This window comes from Antechinus flavipes, chromosome 5 (assembly GCF_016432865.1).
Source record: "Antechinus flavipes isolate AdamAnt ecotype Samford, QLD, Australia chromosome 5, AdamAnt_v2, whole genome shotgun sequence".
Lineage (NCBI taxonomy): Eukaryota > Metazoa > Chordata > Mammalia > Dasyuromorphia > Dasyuridae > Antechinus > Antechinus flavipes.
The window spans coordinates 235139076-235163144 of NC_067402.1; the positions used below are offsets into that span (position 1 = coordinate 235139076).

The 24069-nt window shown below is 33.9% G+C and overlaps 1 protein-coding gene across 2 annotated transcripts in view; it reads right to left on the bottom strand.

The window, feature by feature from the left end:
* Nucleotides 1-24069, bottom strand: part of DENND5B (DENN domain containing 5B) — a 265655-nt gene that overhangs the window by 21856 nt on the left and 219730 nt on the right. For both annotated transcript variants that reach the window (XM_051962773.1, XM_051962774.1), the window contains 2 exons: nucleotides 7551-7679; nucleotides 5989-6110 (listed from right to left, as the gene is read on the bottom strand). In XM_051962773.1, coding sequence (XP_051818733.1) covers nucleotides 5989-6110; nucleotides 7551-7679 — 251 coding nt within the window. The remainder of the gene's footprint in view (nucleotides 1-5988; nucleotides 6111-7550; nucleotides 7680-24069) is intronic.

Sequence of the window (24069 nt, forward strand, 5' to 3'; positions counted from 1 at the left end):
TTTCTGAAATTAGCCTGCTCATTATTTCTTATAGAACAATATTCCATTACATTCATATATTATAATTTATTCAGCCATTCCCCAATTGATGGTCATCCACTCTGTTTCCAATTAGTTACCACCACAAAAAGGGCTGCTACATACATTTTTGCACATATGGGTCCTTTTCCCTCTTTTATTACATCATAAGTGATACTGCTGGATTTGGGTATAGTTCCAAAATTCTCTCCAGTATGATTAGATAGATTAACAACTCCACCAACAATGCATTCATGATCCAGTTTTCCTACATCCTCTTCAACATTATCACTATCTTTTCTTATTGTCTTGGCCAATCTGATAGATTGTTTTAACTTGCATTTCTCTAATTAATAATAATGATTTAGAGCATTTATTATTTGACTGTAAGTGGCTTTAATTTCTTTATCTGAAAACTGCTCATTTCCTTTGACTATCAATTGGGAAATGACTTGCATTCTTATTAATTTAACTCAGTTCTTTATATATTTTTAAAATGAGGCCTTTAGCAGAAACACTAGCTGTAAAAATAGTTTCCTAGCTTTCTGCTTCTCTTCTAGTCTTAGCTTCATTGGTTTTATTCATGCAAAATTTTTTTAATTTAATGTAATCAAACTATCCATTTTGCATTTCATAATGTTCTCTATTTCTTGTTTATTCGTAAATTCCTCCCTTCTCCAAAGATCTGATAGGCAAACTTATTCTCCTAATTTATGATATTATCATCTTTATGTCTGAATTTTGAATCCATTCTGACCTTATTTTAGAAGAGGGTTAGATATATGAGTATATGCCTAATTCCTGCCATACAATTTTCAAGTTTTCCCACAAATTTTTATTGAATAGTGAGTTCTTATACCAGAAGCTAGTGTCTTTGCACTAATCAAATAGTTTATCAAATACTATTCATTGACTATTGTGTCTTATGTACCTAATCTATTCCACTGATTACCACTCTATTTCTTAGTCAGTACTAAATGGTTTTCCCTTTTTATAATACAGTTTTAGGTGTCATATGACTAGCCATTACCTTCCTTTTCACTTTAAAAAAAAATTCCCTTGATATTTTTGACCCTTTGTTCTTCCAGGTAAATTATGTTATTTTTCTGGCTCTATAAAATAACTTTTTGGCAGTTTGATTAGTATGGAACTGAATAAGTAGATTAATTTAAGTAGGATTGTCGTTTTTATTATATTAGCTTGTCCTGCCTATGAACAAATAATATTTTTTCAGTTGTTTAGATTTGATTTTATCTGTATGAAAATTGTTTTGTAATTTTGTTCATATAGTTCTTGGGTTTGTCTTGATACATAGACTCTCAAATATTTTATATTTGTATGGCTATTTTATTTTCCAATACTGTTTTATTTTTCTAAATACATATAAAGATAGTTTTCATCATTCATTTTTGTAAAACTTGTGTTCTAAATTTTTCTCCATCTCTTCCTTACCTCCTCCCTACCCAAGAGAGCAAGCTATCTAAAATTATGCAATCCTTTTAAATATATTTCTATATTTGTCATATTATATAAGAAAAATCAGACCAAAAAGGGAAATAAATGAGAAAGAAAAACACAAACATACAAACAAACCAAAAGATGAAAATACTATGTTTCGATCCACATTCAGTCTCCATAGTTCTCTCTCTGGAAGTGATTGGCATTTTCTATCTCAAGTCTATTGGAATTGCCTTGAATCATTGCATTGTTGAGAAGAGTGAAGTCCATTACAATTGATCATTACATAATCTTGTTACTATACACAATGTTTTCCTAGTCCTGCTCACTTCACTCAACATTAGTTCAAGTCTTTTTAGGCTTTTTCTGAAATAAGCCTGCCCCTCATTTCTTATATTCCATTATATTCATATACCATAACTTATTCATCTATTCTCCAACTAATGGGCATTTACTCAATTTCCATTTTTTGCCACTACAAAAAGAGCTGCAACAAATACTTTTGCATATATGGTTCTTTTTCCCTTTTATATTATCTCTTTGATATACAGACATAGTACTGAGACTGCTGGATCAAAGGGTATGTACAGTTTTATAGCCCTTTAGGTTATAAAATTGCTCTCCAGAATGGTTGGATCAATTCACAATTCCACCAACAATGCATTAGTGTTCCAGTTCTCTTACATCCTCTCCAACATTTATCATTATTTTTTTCAGTCAACTTAGCCAATTTGATAGATCAGAGTTGCTTTAACTTTGCATTCCTCTAATCAAGATCCACTGATTTTCTTTTTCTCTATTTTATTCATGAAAGCATGTAAAGATATCAAATTTCACCTAAGTACTTCTTTGATTGTATCCTTTAAGTTTTGATATGTTGTCTCATTATTGTCACTCTCTTGGAAGAATTTGTTTCTGTGATTTGTTGTTTGATCCACTCATTCTTTAAGATTAGGTTATTTAGTTTTCAATTAATTTTTTAATCTATCTTTCAATGGCCCTTTACTGCATGTAATTTTTATTGCATCATGATCTGAAAAGAATGCACTTAATTTTTCTGCCTTTCTATATATGACTGTGAGGTTTTTATGCCCTAATATATAGTTAATTTTTGTGTAAGTGTCATATACTGCTGAGAAAAAGGTATATTCTTTTGTACTCATTCAATTTTTTCTAGAAGTCTATCATAGCTACATCTTCTAAGATTCTATTAACCTCTTTAACTTCTTTCTTGCTTATTTTGTGCTTAGATTTATCTAATTCTGAAAGGGGGAGGTTGAAATCTCCCACTAGTATAGTTTTGCTATCTATTTTTTCCTGTAACTAATTTAACTTCTTCTCTAAGAACATGATGTTATACCACTTGGTGTATATATATATTTTGTATTCATATTATTTCATTGTCTATGATGCCTTTTAGTATAATGTACTTTCCTTCTTTATCTCTCTTAGATTTATTTTTGCTTTTGCTTTGTCAATATCCTGCCTTTTTTTCTTTTTGCTTTAGCTGAGGCATAATATATTCTGATCCAGTCTTTTATCTTTACTCTGTTAAAGTATTCTTCTCTCTGCTTCAAATATATTTTTGGTAAACATTGTAGGACTCTGTTTTTTAATCCACTCTATCCACTTTCGTTTTACAGGAGAGTTCACCCCATTCACATTGACAGTTATGATTACCAGCCATCCTATTTTCATCCTTCAATCCTATTTTCCCCCTGGGTTATACTTTTCTCTCCTTTTTCACCCTGTCCCTGTTCACTAGTGTTTTGCTCCTGACCACCACCTCCCTCAATCTGCCCTTTCTTTTATCACCTCTCCTCCCTTCTCTTGGTCTTTTTTCCCCTACTGCTTCTATCCTTTCTTCTATCTCCCACCTATTTCTTTCCCTTTTCTCCTTCTACCTTGCTATACAGTAAAATAAATTTCTATACCTCCCTAAGTGTGTATGTTATTCCCTTTATGAGCCAAATCTGATGAGATGGAGTGCCAGACAATGCTTATGTCCCTCTTCTTTCTCTGTACTATATAATAAGCCTTTTATGCCTCTTGATGTGATCTTATTTACCTCATTTTACTTCTCCTTTTCTCTTCTCCTAGTACAATTCCTTTTCCATTCTTTAATGTCTTTAAAAAATACCATCACATCAAAGTCAACTTATACTCACATCCTTTGTCTATGTATATACCTCTTTTAAATGCCCTAATAAAGATACAGTTCTCAAGTATCATCTTCCTACGTAGGGATGTAAATGGTTTAAGCTTTAAATAACATGTTTTTTTTTTTTTCCCTTGGGTGTTTACCTTTTTATGATTCTCTTAAATGTTATACTTGAAGATCGAATTTAGTTTAGTTCTAGTCTTTTTCTCCAAAATGATTGAAGGTCCCCTATTTCACTGAAAGTCCATCTCTTCCCCTGAAAGATTATGCTTAATTTTCCAGGGAAGTTAATTCTTGGTGTAATCCAAGTTCCTTTGCCATCCAGAATACTGTATTCCAGGACTTCTGATCCTTTAATATAAAAACTGCTAAATCCTGCATAATCCTGACTGTGACTCCTCGTATTTAATTGTTTCTTTCTGGAAGCTTTCAGTATTTTTTTCTTTCACCTTATAATTCTGCAATTTAGTTATAATATTTCTTGGAGTTTTCTTTGTGTGATCTCTTTCAGGAAATGATTGAAGGATTGTTTCAATGACTATTTTGCCTTTTGGTTCTAGGATATCAGGGCAATTTTTTTTTGATGATTTCTTGAAAAATGTTGTCCAGGCTGTTTTTTTGATCATGGTTTTCAGGTAGTCATATAATTCTTAAATTATCTTTCCTGGATCTATTTTCCAGGTTAGTTATTTTTCCAGTGATATATTTTATGTTTTTTAATAAAACTTGCTTAGAGAATGAAAAGATCCCTGAATTTGTTGGATGAGGGTAGTACTCATATAAAAACTTTTATTTTTTACTCTTTATTTTATGTAAACAATTATTTCTACACTGAATTACCTGATGTTCTCTGAACATCAAAAAAATTAAAAAAAAAATACTTAGGAAAAAGAAGACACTAGTAGATAGGTCAGGTTTTGATAGCTCAAGTGATGATGAGATAGAAATTTCCCTAAAAACTGAAGATGGCTGAACTGAGTGCTTGTTTCTTTTTTTATTCCCTGAATTAACTGGAAAAAAGTTCCACGAGGCTGCAATCAATCATTTATTAAGTCCTTTCTATGTGCCAAGGACTGTATTAAGTGCCGGGGACATACACACACACACACACACACACACACACACACACACACACACACAGAGAGAGAGAGAGAGAGAGAGAGAGAGAGAGAAAGAGAGAGAGAGAGAGAGAGGAAGAGGAGAGGAGAGAAGAGAAGAGAAGAGAAGAGAGGAGAGAAAGAGAAAGAAAGGAAAAGAAAAAAAAAAGAAAAGAAAAGAAAGAAAGAAAGAAAGAAAGAATCCCTACCTTCAAGTTTATATTCTAGGGGGAAAGATGCATAAATAGTAGATGTATACAAAGGAAATACAAGTAAATTTTTATAGCAGAGGGAGGACATTAATGGCATAAGTTCAAGAGAAGGTGTTATCTGAGCAAAATTCTGAAGAAAACAAGGGATTTTATGAGGAAGAATTGCATTCCAGGTACAGGAGACATTTTGTATCTTACTCCCTCTTCTTCCAAAGGAGATCAAAGCCAATGATGAGTTGAGAAAAGTAATAAGACTCTCTAAAGACTGTCAGCAATTCTTAGGTAATTATAGGATGTTTTCATACAATAGATTGAGAGTTCATTTAATTCAACTTTACTAATATTTTTTCACTTTATAGAAAGATCCTTCATTATCAGCTTTAGTTATTTAAATTTATATCCAAAAGATACCTTTAAGAATCCTAATGACCTCCTTTCAATCTATTTGTACAAAGACACAGCATAGAAACTTATGATAACTAATAGGTAGTTATGTGACTTTCTCTAGTGACACTAATTTGGGATACTGGATTTTGGGACCAAGAGTAAGGTTTAGTATTTCACAATAAGTACTTTTTGATATTTGTGAAAACTAATAATCAGCTAATTTTCTTTCTTTCTCTTTTTTTCTTCCTTCCTTCCTTCTTTCTTTCAATAATCATTTATTAACAAACAAATACAATCTAAAAAATGAAGATGTTATTGGTGACATTCATTATGTAGTACAGTAAACTTTGATCAGATGTTACAATAATTATAATTATCTTTAAATAGGCCCTTTAGTATTTATGGCACAAAAAGAACCTTGATATAAAATCCTGAGGCACTTACAATTGAGTGAAATAATTCTTATTTTCTGAAAGCTGGCAATCCAAAATATATACAATGCACATATTGTAGCAAAATAAGTTATAAGCCGAATTCCATTTCTACTACACTTGAGAACTCATGTTTACCACACTAAATCTTAGTCCCAGTTTTTATAACAAATGTAATCAATTTTTTGAGTCACTGATATATTCATTCAGTTTTCTAAACTCACTGATTGTGGTGAATACACTAGTAAAACAGAAGTAATCCACAGCATTGAGGGAAAGGAGGTGGTATAGGAACTGTTCTCTTTCTTCTTCACAGCGCAGAAAAGCATACCGTTTATAAAGTTTCCTGTAAGACAAGAACATTATTTCAGAAGACTGACTACCATATATTTTAAATTTTTAAAATTTTATTTTAAAAAAATAAAATTATTTATAATTTTATATAGAATATATATAATAAAAAATAATTTTTAAATTAAAATTAATTTTAAACCTACAAAAAATTTCTTATGTTAAATACATCCTTGCTTCAGATTTTAGATAGCAATATACAAAGTAAACATAAGGACTGATGGTGAGAGAGCAGATTCATTTTCTTTTTTCTTTTTTTTTTTAGATTAAACTATTATTATTATTATTTTTATTATGGTTTTTTATTTACGAGTTATATGCACGGGTAATTTTACAACATTAACAATTGCCAAACCTTTTGTTCCAATTTTTCCCTTTCTTCCCCCCATCCCCTGCCCCAGATGGCAGGTTGACCAACACATGTTAAATATGTTAAAGTATAAATTAAATACAACATAAGTATACATGTCCAAATGTTTATTTTGCTGTACAAAAAGAATTGGACTCTGAAATAGTATACAGTTAGCCTGTGAAGGAAATCAAAAATGCAGGTGGACAAAAATAGAGGGATGGGAATTCTATGTAGTGGTTCATAGTCATCTCTCAGAGTTCTTTCGCTGGGTATAGCTGATTCAATTCATTACTGCTCCATTGGAACTGATTTGGTTCATCTCATTGCTGGAGATGACCACATCCATCAGAATTGATCATCATATATATTGTTGTTGAAGTACTTAACGATCTCCTGGTCCTGCTCATTTCACTTAGCAACAGTTCATGTAAGTCTCTCCAGGCCTTTCTGAATTCATCCTGCTGGTCATTTCTTTGGTATTAAGATATATTATCAAGGTATTCCAGGAGTTAAATAATCCCATACCTGTTTGCTGAAATATCATGTTAAACAAAGGAGTGTGTGGATACAATATGATTCCAAAGGCCATGTATGTGCAGATCTTATTCTAGGGAATTACGAGTCTTTATCCTCACATCTACTCTTAACCACTGAACATCATTTCAGGAGGATAAATTCAGTTTAGGTTTTTTGACAAAGTAAAAGGCAGAATATCAAAGGTTACTAAGTAGAACAAATGTGATAGTCTTTCCCAGGACCATCGTCCAATGGATAAACAGTCATCAAGATGCCCTTTACTACAGAATTTACTTGCTCCTCTTTTGCATACTATAGCTTCTGGGTCAGTGAAGAGGTTTGTTGTACACAGAATTGGTATAACCTTAACACTGTTACTTGTTCCAATATAGATAAGCAAGCTGTGTGTGTGCACGCATGTGTGTGTGCATTCACATGTGTTCATGTGTGCATACACATTTATGGAAGTGGTACACTGAAAGAGGTAGCTTTTGTAATCCCATTAATTTGTTTTTTTAAACATATTAGTCACTAAAAAAAATCTTGAGAACAATAAGTTGTTCTTACTTAGTTAGTGGTTGATGAGAAACCAGCTGCTTGAGATGTTGAGACAAGAGCTTCTTTTCAAGAGATAATCTTATCCATGCCCGAGCTCGACCCACATCAGTCTTGATTTCACTCATATTCTGAATGTGTCTGAAGAAGAGTGGCAAAAACAAAATGATGTAAATTTTTAAGTATCATTTTAGACAGAGAAAGAAACAAAGTGATATGATACTTGATAGTCTAATTTTCTTTTATATACAGAATATAGATGATAACATAAAATTCACATTCACTAAATTTTAAAAAGCTCCCACAGTCATGTTTCATAAGGGAAGTACTCTGGTAACACCAGAAAATTTAACATTTAATTTGATTTTTTTTTCTGAGGAAATTGGGGTTAATTTGCTTGTCTAGGGTCACCCAGCCAGGAAATGTTAAGTATCTGAGACCAGTTTTGAACTCAGGTCCTCCTGACTTCAGGGCTGATGCTCTATCTACTACCCTAATTAACTGTCCCAATTTTATTTTTTGGAATAGCATGCTTTCTTGTTTTAGATTTAACCTGTGCAAGCTTATGTTATGAACCTGAACAAAACACCCATCAATTTTGGAAATTAGATTTCCAAATAGTAGATTGGAAACCATATTACTATTGCTATTTATTTATTTTTCCCACTCAACCCTCCCCCCACCCAAAATGACAAGCTAATCTATACATTCACAGCTTTACCATCTTGACTAAATATTATTTGTAAATTTGTAAATTAAAAAATTTCTTAGAGATAATTTTCCACACTGTCTTTGAGAATGCCCAAAATTATAAACCATATAACATGGAATAGTACTGACGATAGTTCTGTAAAATTTTGAAAGGTTTTTAATTAAGAAAATTATATTGTCATTTTAATTATCACCCACCCAATCTGACTGTTAAACAGAGGTCTATTGCTGTATCCACTAAGCTTGAAATGACTTTCCAGATAATATTTTCCCCTACAAGAAAAAAAATTAAAGGCTGAAAGGATATTGAGCAAACTGTAACCCTAATAAAAAAAGGGGGATTACCTTGCTAACTTGATTTTTCTTTACCTACCTACCTCTTTACTTTTCTTTTCATTTCAGAATGACTCCTGCTAGCTGTGAAATTGGCAAGAATATGGAGTATGCAATCTTTAGATCTTTACTCCCAATACTCATAACCCTACACATCCTAGACCTTCCTATATAGTATTCTCTAATTTATAGTCTTGAGACTTTTGTAGAGGTTGTACAAGACAGTTAACCTCCAAAGCTGGTATAATCAAATAATCTGAAGAAATGAGAATTAAGCATTGTATCTCAGTCCCTATTACAAACTCCCAGGAATAGCATACAAAGTCTATTGTCATTTTTGTGGGGCTATATTCTTTTTGAGCTAAAAACTTTTACAAAAAACTACATATGAAACAAAACAAAATAGTATCAAGACATTTGAGAAACACATCTTCATGAAGGGCAATAGAAAACTCAAGCAGCCAAAGCTCTAGTAAACCTTTGAAATAGCAGAGGCATTTTTCTAGCTCCATATAGAAATATCAAAGCTGTTGACTGTAACCAATCAGGGCAAAAGGCACAGATATTCATCATGTAACACCAAAGTATTTAATCCATATCCAAATGTACTCAATCCACCTAATTTACTTTATAGAATAGGTTCTTAACTGGGAGAGGGTCAATGAATGTTAAAAAAATATTTTTCATGAATGCATTTTAATATAATTAGTTTCCTTCATAATCTTACACATATTTTATACATTTTAAAATATTATTCCACAGTATTGGAACCTCCTAGCCCGGATATAATAAAAATATCAGACAATTAGCTGGTCAGAAAGAAGTATAGGGAACATTTTCTGACACTGGGTGCAGGGTTTGATATTATCTGGCAACTCCCAATTCTGGGTTGTAGTCCCTGAATGGAGAGGAAAACTTGTGATAGATAACAAGGGGTTCCCTTTGAGGTATCAAAGCAGAGAGTAGGACTAGTGCTCATGATTGTAAGGGAGCAGAGAATGTGGTTATAGTTTCAGGATCAAGAGGAGTATTACTTCTTGTGGTTGCAGGGTAACAGAGATGGTTCTTATTGTGAGACAAGAGCATAGACTAGGAAAACAGTGATGACATCTTTCTCTGAATGACCCCACCTATGAAGCACTGAAAACTTGTAAACTCCCAGTACTAGCTCTGAAAACAGCAACGTGAAAAAGCCTGAAGCTTGGGACAGTGTCTTCCCAATGCCAGGTAAGTAGAGGCCAACTTTAATATAAAGTTCCAAGTCAAGAAATAGGCTGGGAAAATGAACAAAAAACAACAAAAAAGAACTTTGACCATAAAGAGCTATAATAGTGGCAAGAAAGACTTAATAAACTCAGAAGACAGCAAGAAGAAAACAACTACAAATAAAGGCTCAGAGAAAAATGCCAGTTGGACAAGAATTCTTAGAAGAGTGAAAGACCACGATAAGAGTAGTAGGAAAAAAAATTGGAAAAGAGGATAATAAAAGAAAATAATAAAAGAGAGCATTAACACCTAGATAAAAAAGGCATAAAAATACTGAAGAAAACAACTTAAAAAACACATTTGGGAGGCAACTAGATGGTGCAGTGGACAGAGTACCAGCTCTACAGGCAGGAGAACCTGAGTTCAAATCTGGTCTCAGCCACTTGACACTTCCTAGCTATGTGACCCTGGGCAAGTCACAACCCCAATTGCCTCAGCAAAAAACAAAAACAACCCCCCCCCCAAAAAAAAAAAAAAAAGATTTGGCAAAATTATAAAAGAGGCCCAAAAATTCACTGAACAACTCCTTAAAATCCAAAAATAGCTCAATGAGAAAAGATAGAAAAGTTCAGTGAAGGAAAAACTCCTTAAAAATTAGAATGGGACAGTGGGAAACTAAGGACTCCATAGTCCTTAAACATAAAAAACAATAAAAATCAAAAGAATGAAAAAAATAGAGGAAAATGTAAATATCTCATCAAAAACAGAAACAAAACAAGTGAACTAGAAAAAAAAGAGAGAGGAGAGATAATTTAAGTTGGACCTCTAAATAAAATAGTAGCCAGGAGACTACAACATATATCACAAAGATTATACATGGTGATATTGTGGGCTTTATACCAAGAATGCAGGGTAGTTTAACATTAGGAAAACTAGTAACATAATTGATTATCAAAAGTGATAAGTCTCAAAGGATATGAACAGACAATTCTCAGACGAAAAAATTGAAACTATTTATAGACATATGAAAATATGCTCCAAATCATTATTAATCAGAGAAATGAAAATTAAGACAACTCTGAGATACCACTACACACCTGTCAGATTGGCTAGAGTGACAGGGAAAGATAATGTGGAATGTTGGAGGGGATGTGGGAAAACAGGGACACTGATACTTTGTTGGTGGAATTGTGAACACATCCAGCCATTCTGGAGAGCAATTTGGAACTATGCTCAAAAAGTTATCAAACTGTGTATACCCTTTGATCCAGCAGTGTCTCTACTGGGCTTATATCCCAAAGAGATACTAAAGAAGGGAAAGGGACCTGTATGTGCCAAAATGTTTGTGGCAGCCCTGTTTGTAGTGGCTAGAAGCTGGAAAATGAATGGATGCCTATCAATTGGAGAATGGTTGAGTAAATTATGGTATATGAACGTTATGGAATATTATTGTTCTGTAAGGAATGACCAGCAGGATGAATACAGAGAGGACTGGCGAGACTTACATGAACTGATGCTAAGTGAAATGAGCAGAACCAGGAGATCATTATATACCTCAACAATGATATTGTTTGAGGATATATTCTGATGGAAGTGGATCTCTTCGATAAAGAGAGCTAATTCAGTTTCAACTGATCAAAGATGGGCAGAAGCAGCTACACCCAGAGAAAGAACACTGGGAGATGAATATAAACTGCTTGCATTTTTGTTTTTCTTCCCGGATTATTTATACCTTCTGAATTCAATTCTCCCTGTGCAACAAGAAAACTGTTCGGTTCTACACACATATATTGCATCCAGGATATACTGTAACCTATTCAACATGTAAAGGATTGCTTGCCATCTGGGGGAGAGGGGGGAGGGAGGGAGGGGAAAAATCAGAACAGAAGTGAGTGCAAGGGATAATGCTGTAAAAAATTACCCTGGCATGCGTTCTATCAATAAAAAGTTAATTAAAAAAACAAACAAAAAAAAAGTGATAAGTCATATGATGATGACTACCTAAAACCATCAGAAAATATAATAGGGATAGGCTAAAAGCTTTCTCAATAAGATTAGGAGTGAAACAAAATTATCAATATTATTTAATACTGTATTAAAAATGCTAGCAGTAGCAACAGGAGAAGAATGAGAAATTTAAGGAATTAGAATAGACAATGAGGCAGATTATATAATGATACATTTGAAAAATCTTAAAGACTAAAACTTAGTTGAAACAATTAATAATTTTAGGAAAATAGAATATAAAATAAACCCACACAAGTCATCTGCATTTCTATACCACCATCAAAATCCTGCAATAAGAGACAGTTACATATTACATTTAAAATAAATCATAGACAGCTTAAAATGCCTGCCAAAACAAATTCAGGAATTACATGAATTCAATTATAAAACACTTTTTATGCAAATAAAGTCAGATTTAAATCACTGGAAAAATAGTAATTGCTCATGGGCAGGCAGATCCAGTATTATAAAAAGGATAATTTTACTTAAACTACTTATTCAATACTATTCCAATTAACTATCAAGAGATTATTTTATTGAGCTAAAGAGAATAATAATGGAGTTCAAATGAAAAAATGAAGGGTTGGGAATATTAAGAGACATGGTAAAAAAGAATGGAAGGAAAAAGGCTTTGCTGAGGCAGAGCTTACACTGTCTTGGAAAACAGTGACTGTTGACACTACCTGGTACTGTTCAGGAGATGGAGGAGTAGAATGGTGGAGCACAGTGGACATACAACATACAAATATAGGGATTTAGGTTTTGGGGATGGGAATACACTGTTTGATGGAGATTGTTGGGAGGGCTCAAGGACAATGTGGTACATAGTGGATATAGAACAATATCTTACAACATTTACCAAAATGGGGTCAGGGTGGGTACATGGCCTAGAAATAAAAGGATATATTATAGGAAAACTAAAAGAACATGGAACACATTATCACACTTGTAGTTAGAGAAGATTATAAATAAACAAGAGATAAAGAGCACTGTGCAATATAAAATAGATAATTTTATTAATGTCATTAAAAAGGATTTGTACACATAAAAACAAGGCAGCTAAGATTAGAAGGAAAGCAAAAAATTGGAAAAATGTTTATAGACAGTTCTTGGATAAAGAAAGGTCTGATATCTAAAATATATATATATATATATATATATATATATAAAAACTTTATCAAATTTATAAGAATGAGTTATCTCTCAATTGATAAGTGGTCAAAGTATATGAGAAGGCAGTTTTTGGATGAACTAATTATAGTCACATGAAAATATGCTCTAAAGAACGATCAACTAGATAAATGCAAATTAAGACAACTTTAAGATATCATCTTAAACCTATCAGATTAGCTTAAAATGATCAAAGAGGAAAATGAATGTTGGAGGGGCTGTGGAAAAATTAGAACATTAATATAATGAGAAGCTAATGACTCCATGAGACATGAAGAACAACAAAGTCAAAAGAATGAAAAAAAGAAGAAGAAAATGTGAAATATCTCATCAGAAAAACAAGTGACCCAGAAAAAAGAATAAGTAGAAAATTGAATTGATCCAACCATTTTGAAGAACAATCTGAAATTATTCCCAAAGATTATAAAACTTTGTATACCTTCTGACCCAGCACTATCAGTTTCTTTCCCAAGATGATCATGGAAAAAGAAAAAAGAACCTAAAGGTTCTAAAATATTTATGGCAGCTCTCTTTGTGGTGGTAAAGAACTGGAAAGTGAAGGGATGCCCATAAATTAGGAAATGGTTAAGTTGCAGTATATGATTGTGATGAAATACTACTATTGTGCTATAAGAAATGATGATCTGGTTGATTTTAGAGAAACAGAGAAAGATTTGCATAAAATAATGAAAAGCAAAGAGGATGCTCTGTAGACAGTAACAGTAATATTTTCAAAGAATAATTGTGAACAACTAACTTATTCTCAATACTATAAATACTCAAATCAGTTATAGAGGTTTTATGAAGGAAGATACTATCCACTACCAGAGAACTGATAAACAGAAGTATGCATAGTATAATTTTTACATATATTTATAAATCTGTGTCAAATGATGGCCTTCTTTACTGTATGGTGGGAAGGGAGAAAGGACACAATTAGAAACTTAAGATGTTTCCCTCCCCCCAAAAAAAAGATTAATTAAAAAAAGAAAAAAAAAAAGATTGCTAGATAACCTGAAAACCATGATTGAAAGAAAAAAAAAAAAAAAGGCCTAGACATTTCAAGAAATTATAAAGGAAAATTATCTAGGTTCAGATGGGAAAAATAAAAATTAAAAAAATTCATCAATCACCTCCTAAAAGAGATTTGAAAATGAAAATGTTCCCAGGAATATTGTAGCCAAATTCCAGAGCTCCCAGATCAAAGAAAAAGCATTGCAATCAGCCAGAAAGCAACAATTCAAATATAGCTGAACCACAGGGAAGATTACACAAGATTTAGCAGCTTCCACATTAAAAGAGAAGTGGATTTGCAATATGAGATTCAAGAAAGCAAAGGAGCTAGTATCATAACCAAAAATAATCTACCCAGCAAAACAGTATAATCAGGAGGAAAAATTGATATTTAATGAAACAGAAGACTTTCAAGCAATCATGATGAAAAGACTAGACTTAAATAGAAAATGTGACATTCAAACACAAAACTCTACAGAAGTATAATAAACTAAACATGAAAGAGAAATCTTCATAAGGTATTCAGTAAGATTAAATTGTTGACATTCCTATGTAGAAAAATGACAAATATAATTCCTAAAAACTTTATCATGATTAGGGTAGTTAGAAGGAGTCTACATAGTCAGAGGCCATGAATGTAAGTTGATTATGTTGGGATGATTTTTTTTTTAATGAAGGGATAAGAAAAAGGGATGCATTGGGAGAAGGGGGAAGAGAAAGGAAAAATGGAAAAAATTATCTCACAAAAAGAGTCACAAAAGGAAGAGCTTTTATAATGGAGGGGAATATAGGAGAGAATGATGGGCAACACGTTAACCTTACTCTCACTGGAATTGGTTCAAAGAGGGAAGAACATCACACACATATTCAAGGAGGTAGAGAAATGTATTTTACCCAACTGGGAAGTAGAAGGGCAAGAGGAATTAAGATAAGAGGGTGTGGGATAAAAGGGAGGGTGGATGACCGGAGATAGTGGCCACAAGCAAAACAGACTTTTAAGGAGGGAAAGGGTTAAAAGAGAGAATAATAAACAGAATAGATAAAAGGAAATATATAGTAATCATGAGTCTAAATATAAATAGGATGAATTCATCCATAAAATGGAAGATGATAGCACAATATATTAGAAATCAGAATCCAAGAATATATTGTTTACAAGAGAAACAGTTCAAACACACAAACACACAGTTAAATAAGGGGCTGAAATAGAAACTATTATACTTTATTTGATTTTTAAAAAAAAAGGCAAAGAGTAGTACTAATGGTCTCAAAGGAAAAGCAAAAACAGTCCTATTTAAAAAAGATAATTAGAGAAACTACATTCTGATAAAAGATACCATAGACAGTGAAATAATTATCAAAAAATTTACAGCAAGTTTTTCTGATAAAAGTCTCATTTCTCAACTATATAGGGAGCTAAGTCAATTTTATAAAAATTAATAAATGATCAAATAATTTGAACAGATACTTTTCAGAAGAAAAAATAAAAGCTACTTATAATTATATGAAAAAGTTCTAAATAATTACTGATTAGAGAAATACAAATAAAAACAATTCTGAGATACCATATCAAACCTATAAGAAATGACAAATGCTGGAGAGAATGTAGGAAAATAGATACACTAATGAACTAGTTCATTACTTTTCTACTAGTTCAACTTTTCTGGAGAACAATTTGGAATTATGGCCAAAGGTCTATAAAACTGTGCATATATCCCTGGATCAGCAATATCACTACTAGATCTGTTTCCAAAGGAGATCAAAGAAAAAGGAAAAGAATATGCATGTACAAAAATGTTTATAGCAAGTTCTTTTAATTGGAAATAGAGGTAACATCTATCAATTAGGGAATGGCTAAATAAGTTGTGGTATATATGATTATGATGGAATACTATGGTAATATAAAAAATGACAAGCAGGATGGTTTCAGAAATACATGCAGAATCAGGAGATCATTTTACAAAGTAATAACAATATTGTACTGATGTTCAACTGCTAAAAGATTTAGCCACTCTGATCAACAGAGTTACCTAGGACAACTTGGAAGGACTCATGATGCAAATTATTATCCATTCTACAGAGAGAACTGATAAACTCTGAGGGCAAATCAAAATATAATTTTCTCACACTTCATTTTTCATAATTTCTTTTTTTATAACATGGCTAATATAGAAATATGTTTTGTAAGCTTTCACATGTATAATAATGAGTATCATATTGGTTGTCTTCTCAGTGGTGAGGGAAGGATGGGATAGAATTTGGAAAGTTAAAAAAAAATTTTCACTAAGAAGGGGTTCATAGGCTTCACTACACTCCCAAAGGAATCCATAAAGCAAAAAAGGTTAATGATGCCTGGTATAAAAAAGAAGTGCAGGAATGAAGAACTATGTGGAACTTTTGATAGTTATGATGATGATTATGAAATCTACTATAAATCTATTCATTTATCTCCTCTTTAAACCACTTTAAACCACTACTGATCTATAGAATATTGCTGGAAAAAGTATATGTATTCTGAGTTACCTTAATAGCTTGCTATACCTCAAATTTTACATTAAGCACTTACCATGTGCCAAGCATTGTGCTGAGCGAAGGGGATGATAAAGATAAACACTAAAAAGTCCAGTAACCCGCCTTTACATAGTTTTTACATTCTATTAAGAGGAATCAATATATACAGTGAAAAATAAATATTAAAAAGAGAAATTTATTGAGAAGGGGGAAAAGGAGGACATCATCTAACCTAAAGAGGTCAGAAATGGCAATTCAGGTGAGATGAAATGGGAGTACATTCCAAGTCTGAATCAAAACACAGAAACAGGACATAAGATTTCACATATGGGGAACAGCAAGAAAACTAATTTAAAACAGAGAGAATAGTAATGTACAATAAACCTGAAAAGTAAACAGAACTAGAATATGAAAGATTTTTTAAACATCACAGTTCTTCAGAACTATGAAATTCCAAATTTGGCTTGAAGGTATTAAAAAACATGCTAAAGCTAAAAAAAGAAGCCACTTCCCTAGAAATGTCAATTTTGGCAAATATATTCTGGATTCTCTGATTATGGCCTTGAGGGGTTACTCTTTTCTACTGGAAATAAAAGCTTCAATTGTCTTCTTCAGGACTGGCTGATTTTCTTTACCCTGAGATACAATGAGTTATCACTGAGATAACATGCACCCATAACACCAAAACTACCCTTTACTATCTCCTTTGAACTCTTGTGATCCTTGAATCATAGTATCTGACTAGGAAATGCCAATTCCTCTCCTCTTATCTCTTTAATTTTGGGTTTCTCAAGAAATCTGTATTTTATCTTAGAATAATGAGGAAGTTCTTGGAGCTTCTTGAGGAAATCACTATCTATCCTTTAAAAATAGCAATATGAGGTTTATGAAAGTTTCTATGTGACCTTTTCCTGAAATTTAAAAAAAAAAATTCATGGACCTACCAAATTTTATCTTAGTCTAGATTTTGGTTACTTAAGTACATATATAATGGATGCTGGAGAAAAGTGTGGAAAAGTCTATATAAGAACTTGTATGTTTAATAAAATAAATTTTCTACATTCGATATTTAAAGAAAATATGAAGGTCTGAATTATCTACTGCTAAACCTATCCAATATACAAATAATTGAGGTCTTAATTTGTACTATTATTAATAACAGGAGAGTTCAGTGTGTAGCATCACTGCAAAACTACAAAGATGAGATAACTGGGAGCTTAAAAGGAACTGAGGACAGATTAAGAGAAGCATCTATGTTAGAACAAAGTACAATACTATTGGACACCTAATTTTCTCCAAAGTTTTAATCTTGTAAAGAACTGACTTGGATCCAATCAAACCCAAGTAGAGAATCAATCAAGATACAAAAGGATATTTTTTACTTCTTATCTTATTTTATTTTCCTACAGTTACATATAAAAATAATTTTTAAGATTTGTTTTTACAACTTCGAGTTCTAGATTCTCTCTCTTCCTCCCCAACATACCCTCAATAACATCACAAGCAATTTAATATAGGCTATATATGTGTAGTCTTGTAAAACATCCCCATAATATTCATGTTGTGATAGAAAATATTCACCCAAAAAAACCCTCAAGAAAAATAAGAAAGTCAAAAAAAAAAGCATTCTTCAATCTGCATTAAGACACTATCAATTCCTTCTCTGGGTATGGATAGCATTTTTCATCATAAGTCCTTCAGCAAAGTCTTAGATCATTGTATTCCTGAGAATAGTTATGTCACTCACAGCTGAACATTTTACAATATTGCTGTTTTACTTTGTACACAATACATTTCGCTTTGCAGCAGCTCATGGAAATCTTCTCAGGTTTTTCTGAAAGTATCCTGCTCATGACTTCGTACAGCACAGTAATATTTCATCATAATTACATACCACAATTTATTTAGCCATTTCCCAACTGATGGACATTACTCTAATTTTTAATTATTGGCCCCTAGAAAAGAGCTGCTATAAATATTTTTATAGATATAAATCCTTTTTCTTTCTTTTTTTTTTTTTTTAATCTCTTTTGGGATAGAGAATTAGTAGTGCATATTACTAGGTCAAAGGTATGCATGGTTTTATAACTCTTGCACATAGTTTCAAATTGCTCTACAGAATTGTTGAATCTGTTCACAACTTCACCAATGGTACATTAATGACTCATTTTTTCTCACATCCCCTCCGCCATTTGTCATTTTTCTTTTTGGTTCTATTAATCAATCTAATAGGTATAAGTTGTTGTACCTCAGAATTGTTTTAATTTGCATTTCTCCAAGCAATAGTTAGAGAATTTTAAAATAAAGCTACAGATAGCTTTGATTACTTTATCTGAAAACTATTTATATCTTTTGATCATTTACCAATTGGGGAATGGCTGCTATTTTTTATACATTTGATTCAATTCTCTACATGTTTAAGAAATGAGGCCTTTATATGAAGACAATTCTCAGACAAAAAAATTGAAACTATTCCTAGCCATATAAAAAGATGCTCCAAGTCATTATTAATCAGAGAAATACAAATTAAGACAACTCTGAGATACCACTACACACCTATCAGATTGGCTAGAATGACAGGGAAAAATAATGCGGAATGTTGGAGGGGATGTACACTAATACATTGTTGGTGGAAATGTGAATACATCCAGCCATTCTGGAGAGCAATTTGGAACTATGCTCAAAAAGTTATCAAACTGTGCATACCCTTTGATCCATCAGTGTTACTACTGGACTTATATCCCAAAAAGATCTTAAAGAAGGGAAAGGGACCTGTATGTGCAAGAATGTTTGTGGCAGCCCTTTTTGTAGTGGCCAGAAACTGGAAACTGAGTAGATGCCCATCAATTGGAGAATGGCTGAACAAATTGTGTGTAAGGGGCTGAAACTGAGTTGATGCACTGAGGTCTGAGCACTTAAGGCTAATTAGCAATTGGACAATACTCTATTAGCATATGCTTGAGAAAGAATGGCCCTGCCCACTACTCTGTGGCTTGATCTGTTGGTGTACAGAGAGACAGAGTGGAGGATTTATAGGGTGGAGTAGGACAAGAGAGGTCTCTGGGAAGGAGAAGAAAGAAGAGATTCCTGTGTCCACTCTCTCTCCTCTGGCTTATAAGATTGCTTATCCTGACTCTGGCTGATTCTAAAGTATCCAGGGTGCTAATGTGGTCTTCACATTTGGCAACCATTGTGGAATCAAGGACCCCACTTTCACTGAAGAAGTCTCCGGTGACCAGGAAATTAGGTGAGTATTTTAATAGACAAACAGGGAACTTACTTTTTAAGGGCTAAACTAGTAACTTTTTCTGGCTGAAATGGGGCAGATATTAGGAAAAGATTCTCCTCCATTCCCAGCCCTGCCTTGAAGGGGCACTACAGAAAGCATGCTTAACTTGATTAAGGGGCAAGGCTTAATTATAACTTGGGAACAGATCGCTAGACTCTTGGGTTCATTAGAACATATTTCCCCTTGGTTCTTAGAGGAAGAACAAAAAACACCAGATACTTGGAAACTGGTGGGACAACAACTATGTGAATACTACAATGATAAAGATCCTTATTCAATTTCATTGGAAGCATTCTATGTATACAATATAATACAGTTGGCCTTAAAGAATCCTGCAAGTTAAAGAAAAAAGAAAAGTTCTAGGAACAGCCAGATGAAGAAGTGTGAGGAAAAAGAGGAAGACAAAGGACAGATTAATGGCAATATCCCCACAGGGCATGGAGATTTAAGTGAGGGTCAAGGGTGTGGTGACTTTCCATCTCACCAGGCAACTTCAACTCTGCCTATGGAGCAGATAATTAATCCTGCCCCATCAACTCCACCTTCCAGGACAGAGGGAGGAGGAGTAGCGGGAGGGACAGTGACACCACCAGTACCTCCCCTCCAGCAACCACCCTCTCCTATGAGTAGATTGCAAAAGGCAGTACTCAAGGCCACAGAAGAAGGGAATGATATAGGTGAGTTAAAACTACATATATATCCTGTGATTCTCTTTGGGTCAAGAAAGTAGAAGATACACTCCTTTTGATATAGAAATCCTCAAAGAGCTGAAAAAGGCTTGCACTCTTTATGGGGTTACATCAGCTTATGTTAAGATGTTATTACAGAATTTAGCTTATGAAATCTTAACCCCTAGTGACTGGAAATCTATAGCAAGGGTATGCCTAGAACCTGGACAAAACTTGTTGGGGTGTTCTGAATACATTGAGCTCTGTAGGATACAAGCCCAACAAAATAATCAAAGTGGAGTTAATATTTCAATTACCTGTGACCAACTAATAGATGTAGGTTCTTATGCAGACATCGGTATAGATTAATTACTCTATAGCATCATATGAGCAAATTGCTGCTGGTACTATCAAAGCGTGGGCTTCTCCCCACAATGAAAACGACAAGGGTGAAGCCTTCACAACAATAACACAAGGGCCAAATGAACCCTTTGCTGATTTTGTGGGATGTTTGCAGACAGCTATCATACAAACTAATGGTAAAAATACAGTAACAGACATTTTGATAAGGCAACTTGCTAAAGAAAATGCTAATGAGGTTTGTAGAAGAATTATACTAGGATTACGCAAGGATGCTCTTTAGATGAGATCATAAGATGCTGTGCCACAGTGGGCACAAATGCCTTTTATAGCCAGGCTATGATGCAGACTTCCCAAGATCCCAACATGGGAAGAAAGGGTCCTTTTTGGCAAGGGACTTCCAGAGATATCATCAATGCTTTCAATGTGGTAAAGTAGGGCATCTGAAAGCTCAATGTTGGCATAGGGACAGAATGAGAAAACAGAGTGGGAGAACAAGACCCAATACCCCATGTCCAAAATGCAACAGAGGCTTCCATTGGGCCTCAGAATGTAAACTGATTCAGGGAAATGGAATGAGGAGCCTAGCCCCCGGGCCCCAGGCAAAAAACACTTGGGACATGATGGCAGCCAATGGTGCACCCAGAAAGTGCCTAGAAGTCCAGTACTTAGACATGACTAATCAGCCAGGAAGCCATCTGATGGGAAAAAGGGATTATACAATCAATCAGCCAGGAAGCAACCTGATGGGAAAAAAGGATTACAATTGGGGAGAATAGAGTTGTATGTAGCTGGGACAACTGAGATACCCCCTGGAGAAGTGAAATCTGTTCCTCTCCAGCCTACGGATCCCTTGCCTCCAGGCACAGTAGGCTTGACCATTTCACCTTCTGAGAGCACTTACAAAACAGTCCATCCATACACTGATGTGGGAAACTGGGGAATGTGTAGACAATGTGTGACTTATCACCCAGGAGAAGCATCAGGTTTACTGATACAGACTCCTAATAAGCAATCTGGTGATAGTCATCCAGATTCTGACTCCAAGCAACAAAATCCAGGAGTATACCAGACAGCAGCTGTGACAGCTGACTGACCTATGCTCACTATCTATATAAATGGCATACCATTAGAAGGATTGTTAGACACTGGTGCAGATCATATAGTCATTAGAGGTACCACTGGCCAAAGATTAAGGCAGACACCTACGTGTCTGGCATAGGAGGATTAATAGCAGCTGAAGTAAGTGCTACCCCTTTGTGATGGACTTTTGAAGGTGAAACAGGAGTTGTTACTCCTTTTATAGTTGAAAAAAATCCCCATCAATCTGTGGGGAAGAGACATTTTACAACAATTAGGACTAAAAATGAGTACTTCGGTTTTTTAGACAGGGCTGCTGTTGAAGGCCTTCCAACATTTTCACCTATTCCTATCCAATAGAAAACTGATACACCAGTGTGGATAGAACAGTGGCCCTTAGGTAGCGATAAAATTCAGGCCTTATTAGATATAGTACAGGAGCAACTTGACCAAGGACACTTACAACCTTCTCTAAGTCTTTGGAATTCTCCAATATTTGTTGTAAGAAAGAAATCTGGAAAATGGAGGATGTTGACTGATTTAAGAAAGGAAAATGAACAGATGGAAACTATAGGCACTCTTCAGCCTGGACTTCCATCTCCTATTCAATTGCCTAGACAATGGCCTCTTTGGGTTATAGACATTAAGGATTATTTCTATTCTATCCCTCTAGATAAGGAGGATACGAAAAGATTTGCCCTTTCAGGGCCCAGCATTAGCTTAGCTGAGCCTTATAAAAGATATGAAAGGACAATTTTGCCACAGGGAATGAAAAACAGCCCTACTATGTGTCGAATGTATGTTGCTGCTGCTCTTACTCCAATAAGAAAAGCATTTCCAAAAGTAATGTTATTACATTAGATGGATGATATATTGGGATGTGCACCTGAGGAACAAATGTTAGAAGTGTGTCTACAAAACACCATAGAAATACTAAGGAACTACAAATTGCATATAGCTTCAGAAAAAAATTCAAAGACATGCTCCTTTTCAATATTTAGGATATGAAGTATACCCTCCTAAAGTGCTTACAGTACAAAAACTGTCCTTAAGAACAGAGAAGCTAAACACCTTAAATGATTTTCAGAAATTGATAGGAGATAGCCAATGGATGCGACCAGTGTTAGGCTTGACTACCTATCAGTTACAACCATTATATGACATTTTAAGGGGAGACTGTGCTTTAAATTCGCCATGCCAGCTTAAAAAAGAAGCTCAAGAGGCTTTAAGAAAAGTTGAACTGGCTTTATCCAATGTGGTTGAAAGAGTCACTCAAAAACCCTTGGAAATATCAATTTTTGCTACACAAGAAGCACCCACAACAGTCCTTCATCAAGGAGATAGTGTGATAGAGTGAGTGAACCTCCCATCACATACAGAACAGAACCTTACTCCTTACCCAATGCTTGTAGCTAGAATTTTATTAAAGGCTATTAAGCAAGCAGTACAATTATCTGGGATAAAACTTGACAAGATATACACCTTTTATCCTAATACACAAATTAATGTGTGCTGTGAAACCATCCCAGAGTGGCAAATTTTATTAGCCATGGCTCCAAATTTTATACACAGGTCTCCATTAAAGATAACCAGATTATTACATAATTGGCGATGGAGTCTTAAAGAAAAGATTTTCCTCTTAAAGGACCAACTATCTTTACAGATTTGTGCTGTATACTCTCGTGATTTAACTATGAAGAGAGTAATCAGAACTCCTTTTCACTCCATTCAGCAGAATGAATTGTATGCAATCATTCTAGCTCTTACTTATTATCCAGGAGATATAAATATCTGATTCAGCCTATTCAGTAGGTGTGGTACAAAGAATTGCCACAGCCCAAATAAAATTTGTAACCTCTAATATATATCAGCTCTTTAAGGAACTTCAGGAGCAAGTGAGAAAGCATCCAGGAAAGATTTATATTTTGCATGTCCACTCACATAGTAGACTTCCAGGTCCTATTTTTGATAGCAATTCAAAGACAGATAGCCTTCTAACTATGTTGGCCAATACTCCTTTATTTCAGGAAGCCCACAAATCTCATTCTAAATATCATCAGGCTGCTTGAGCCTTACATTTACAATTTGGAATAACAAGAGAGGAAGCTAGGAGCATAGTAAAAAGCTGTACAGCTTGCCTTCCTTTCCACACTCCTACACTGCCTTCAGGGAAGAACCCTCG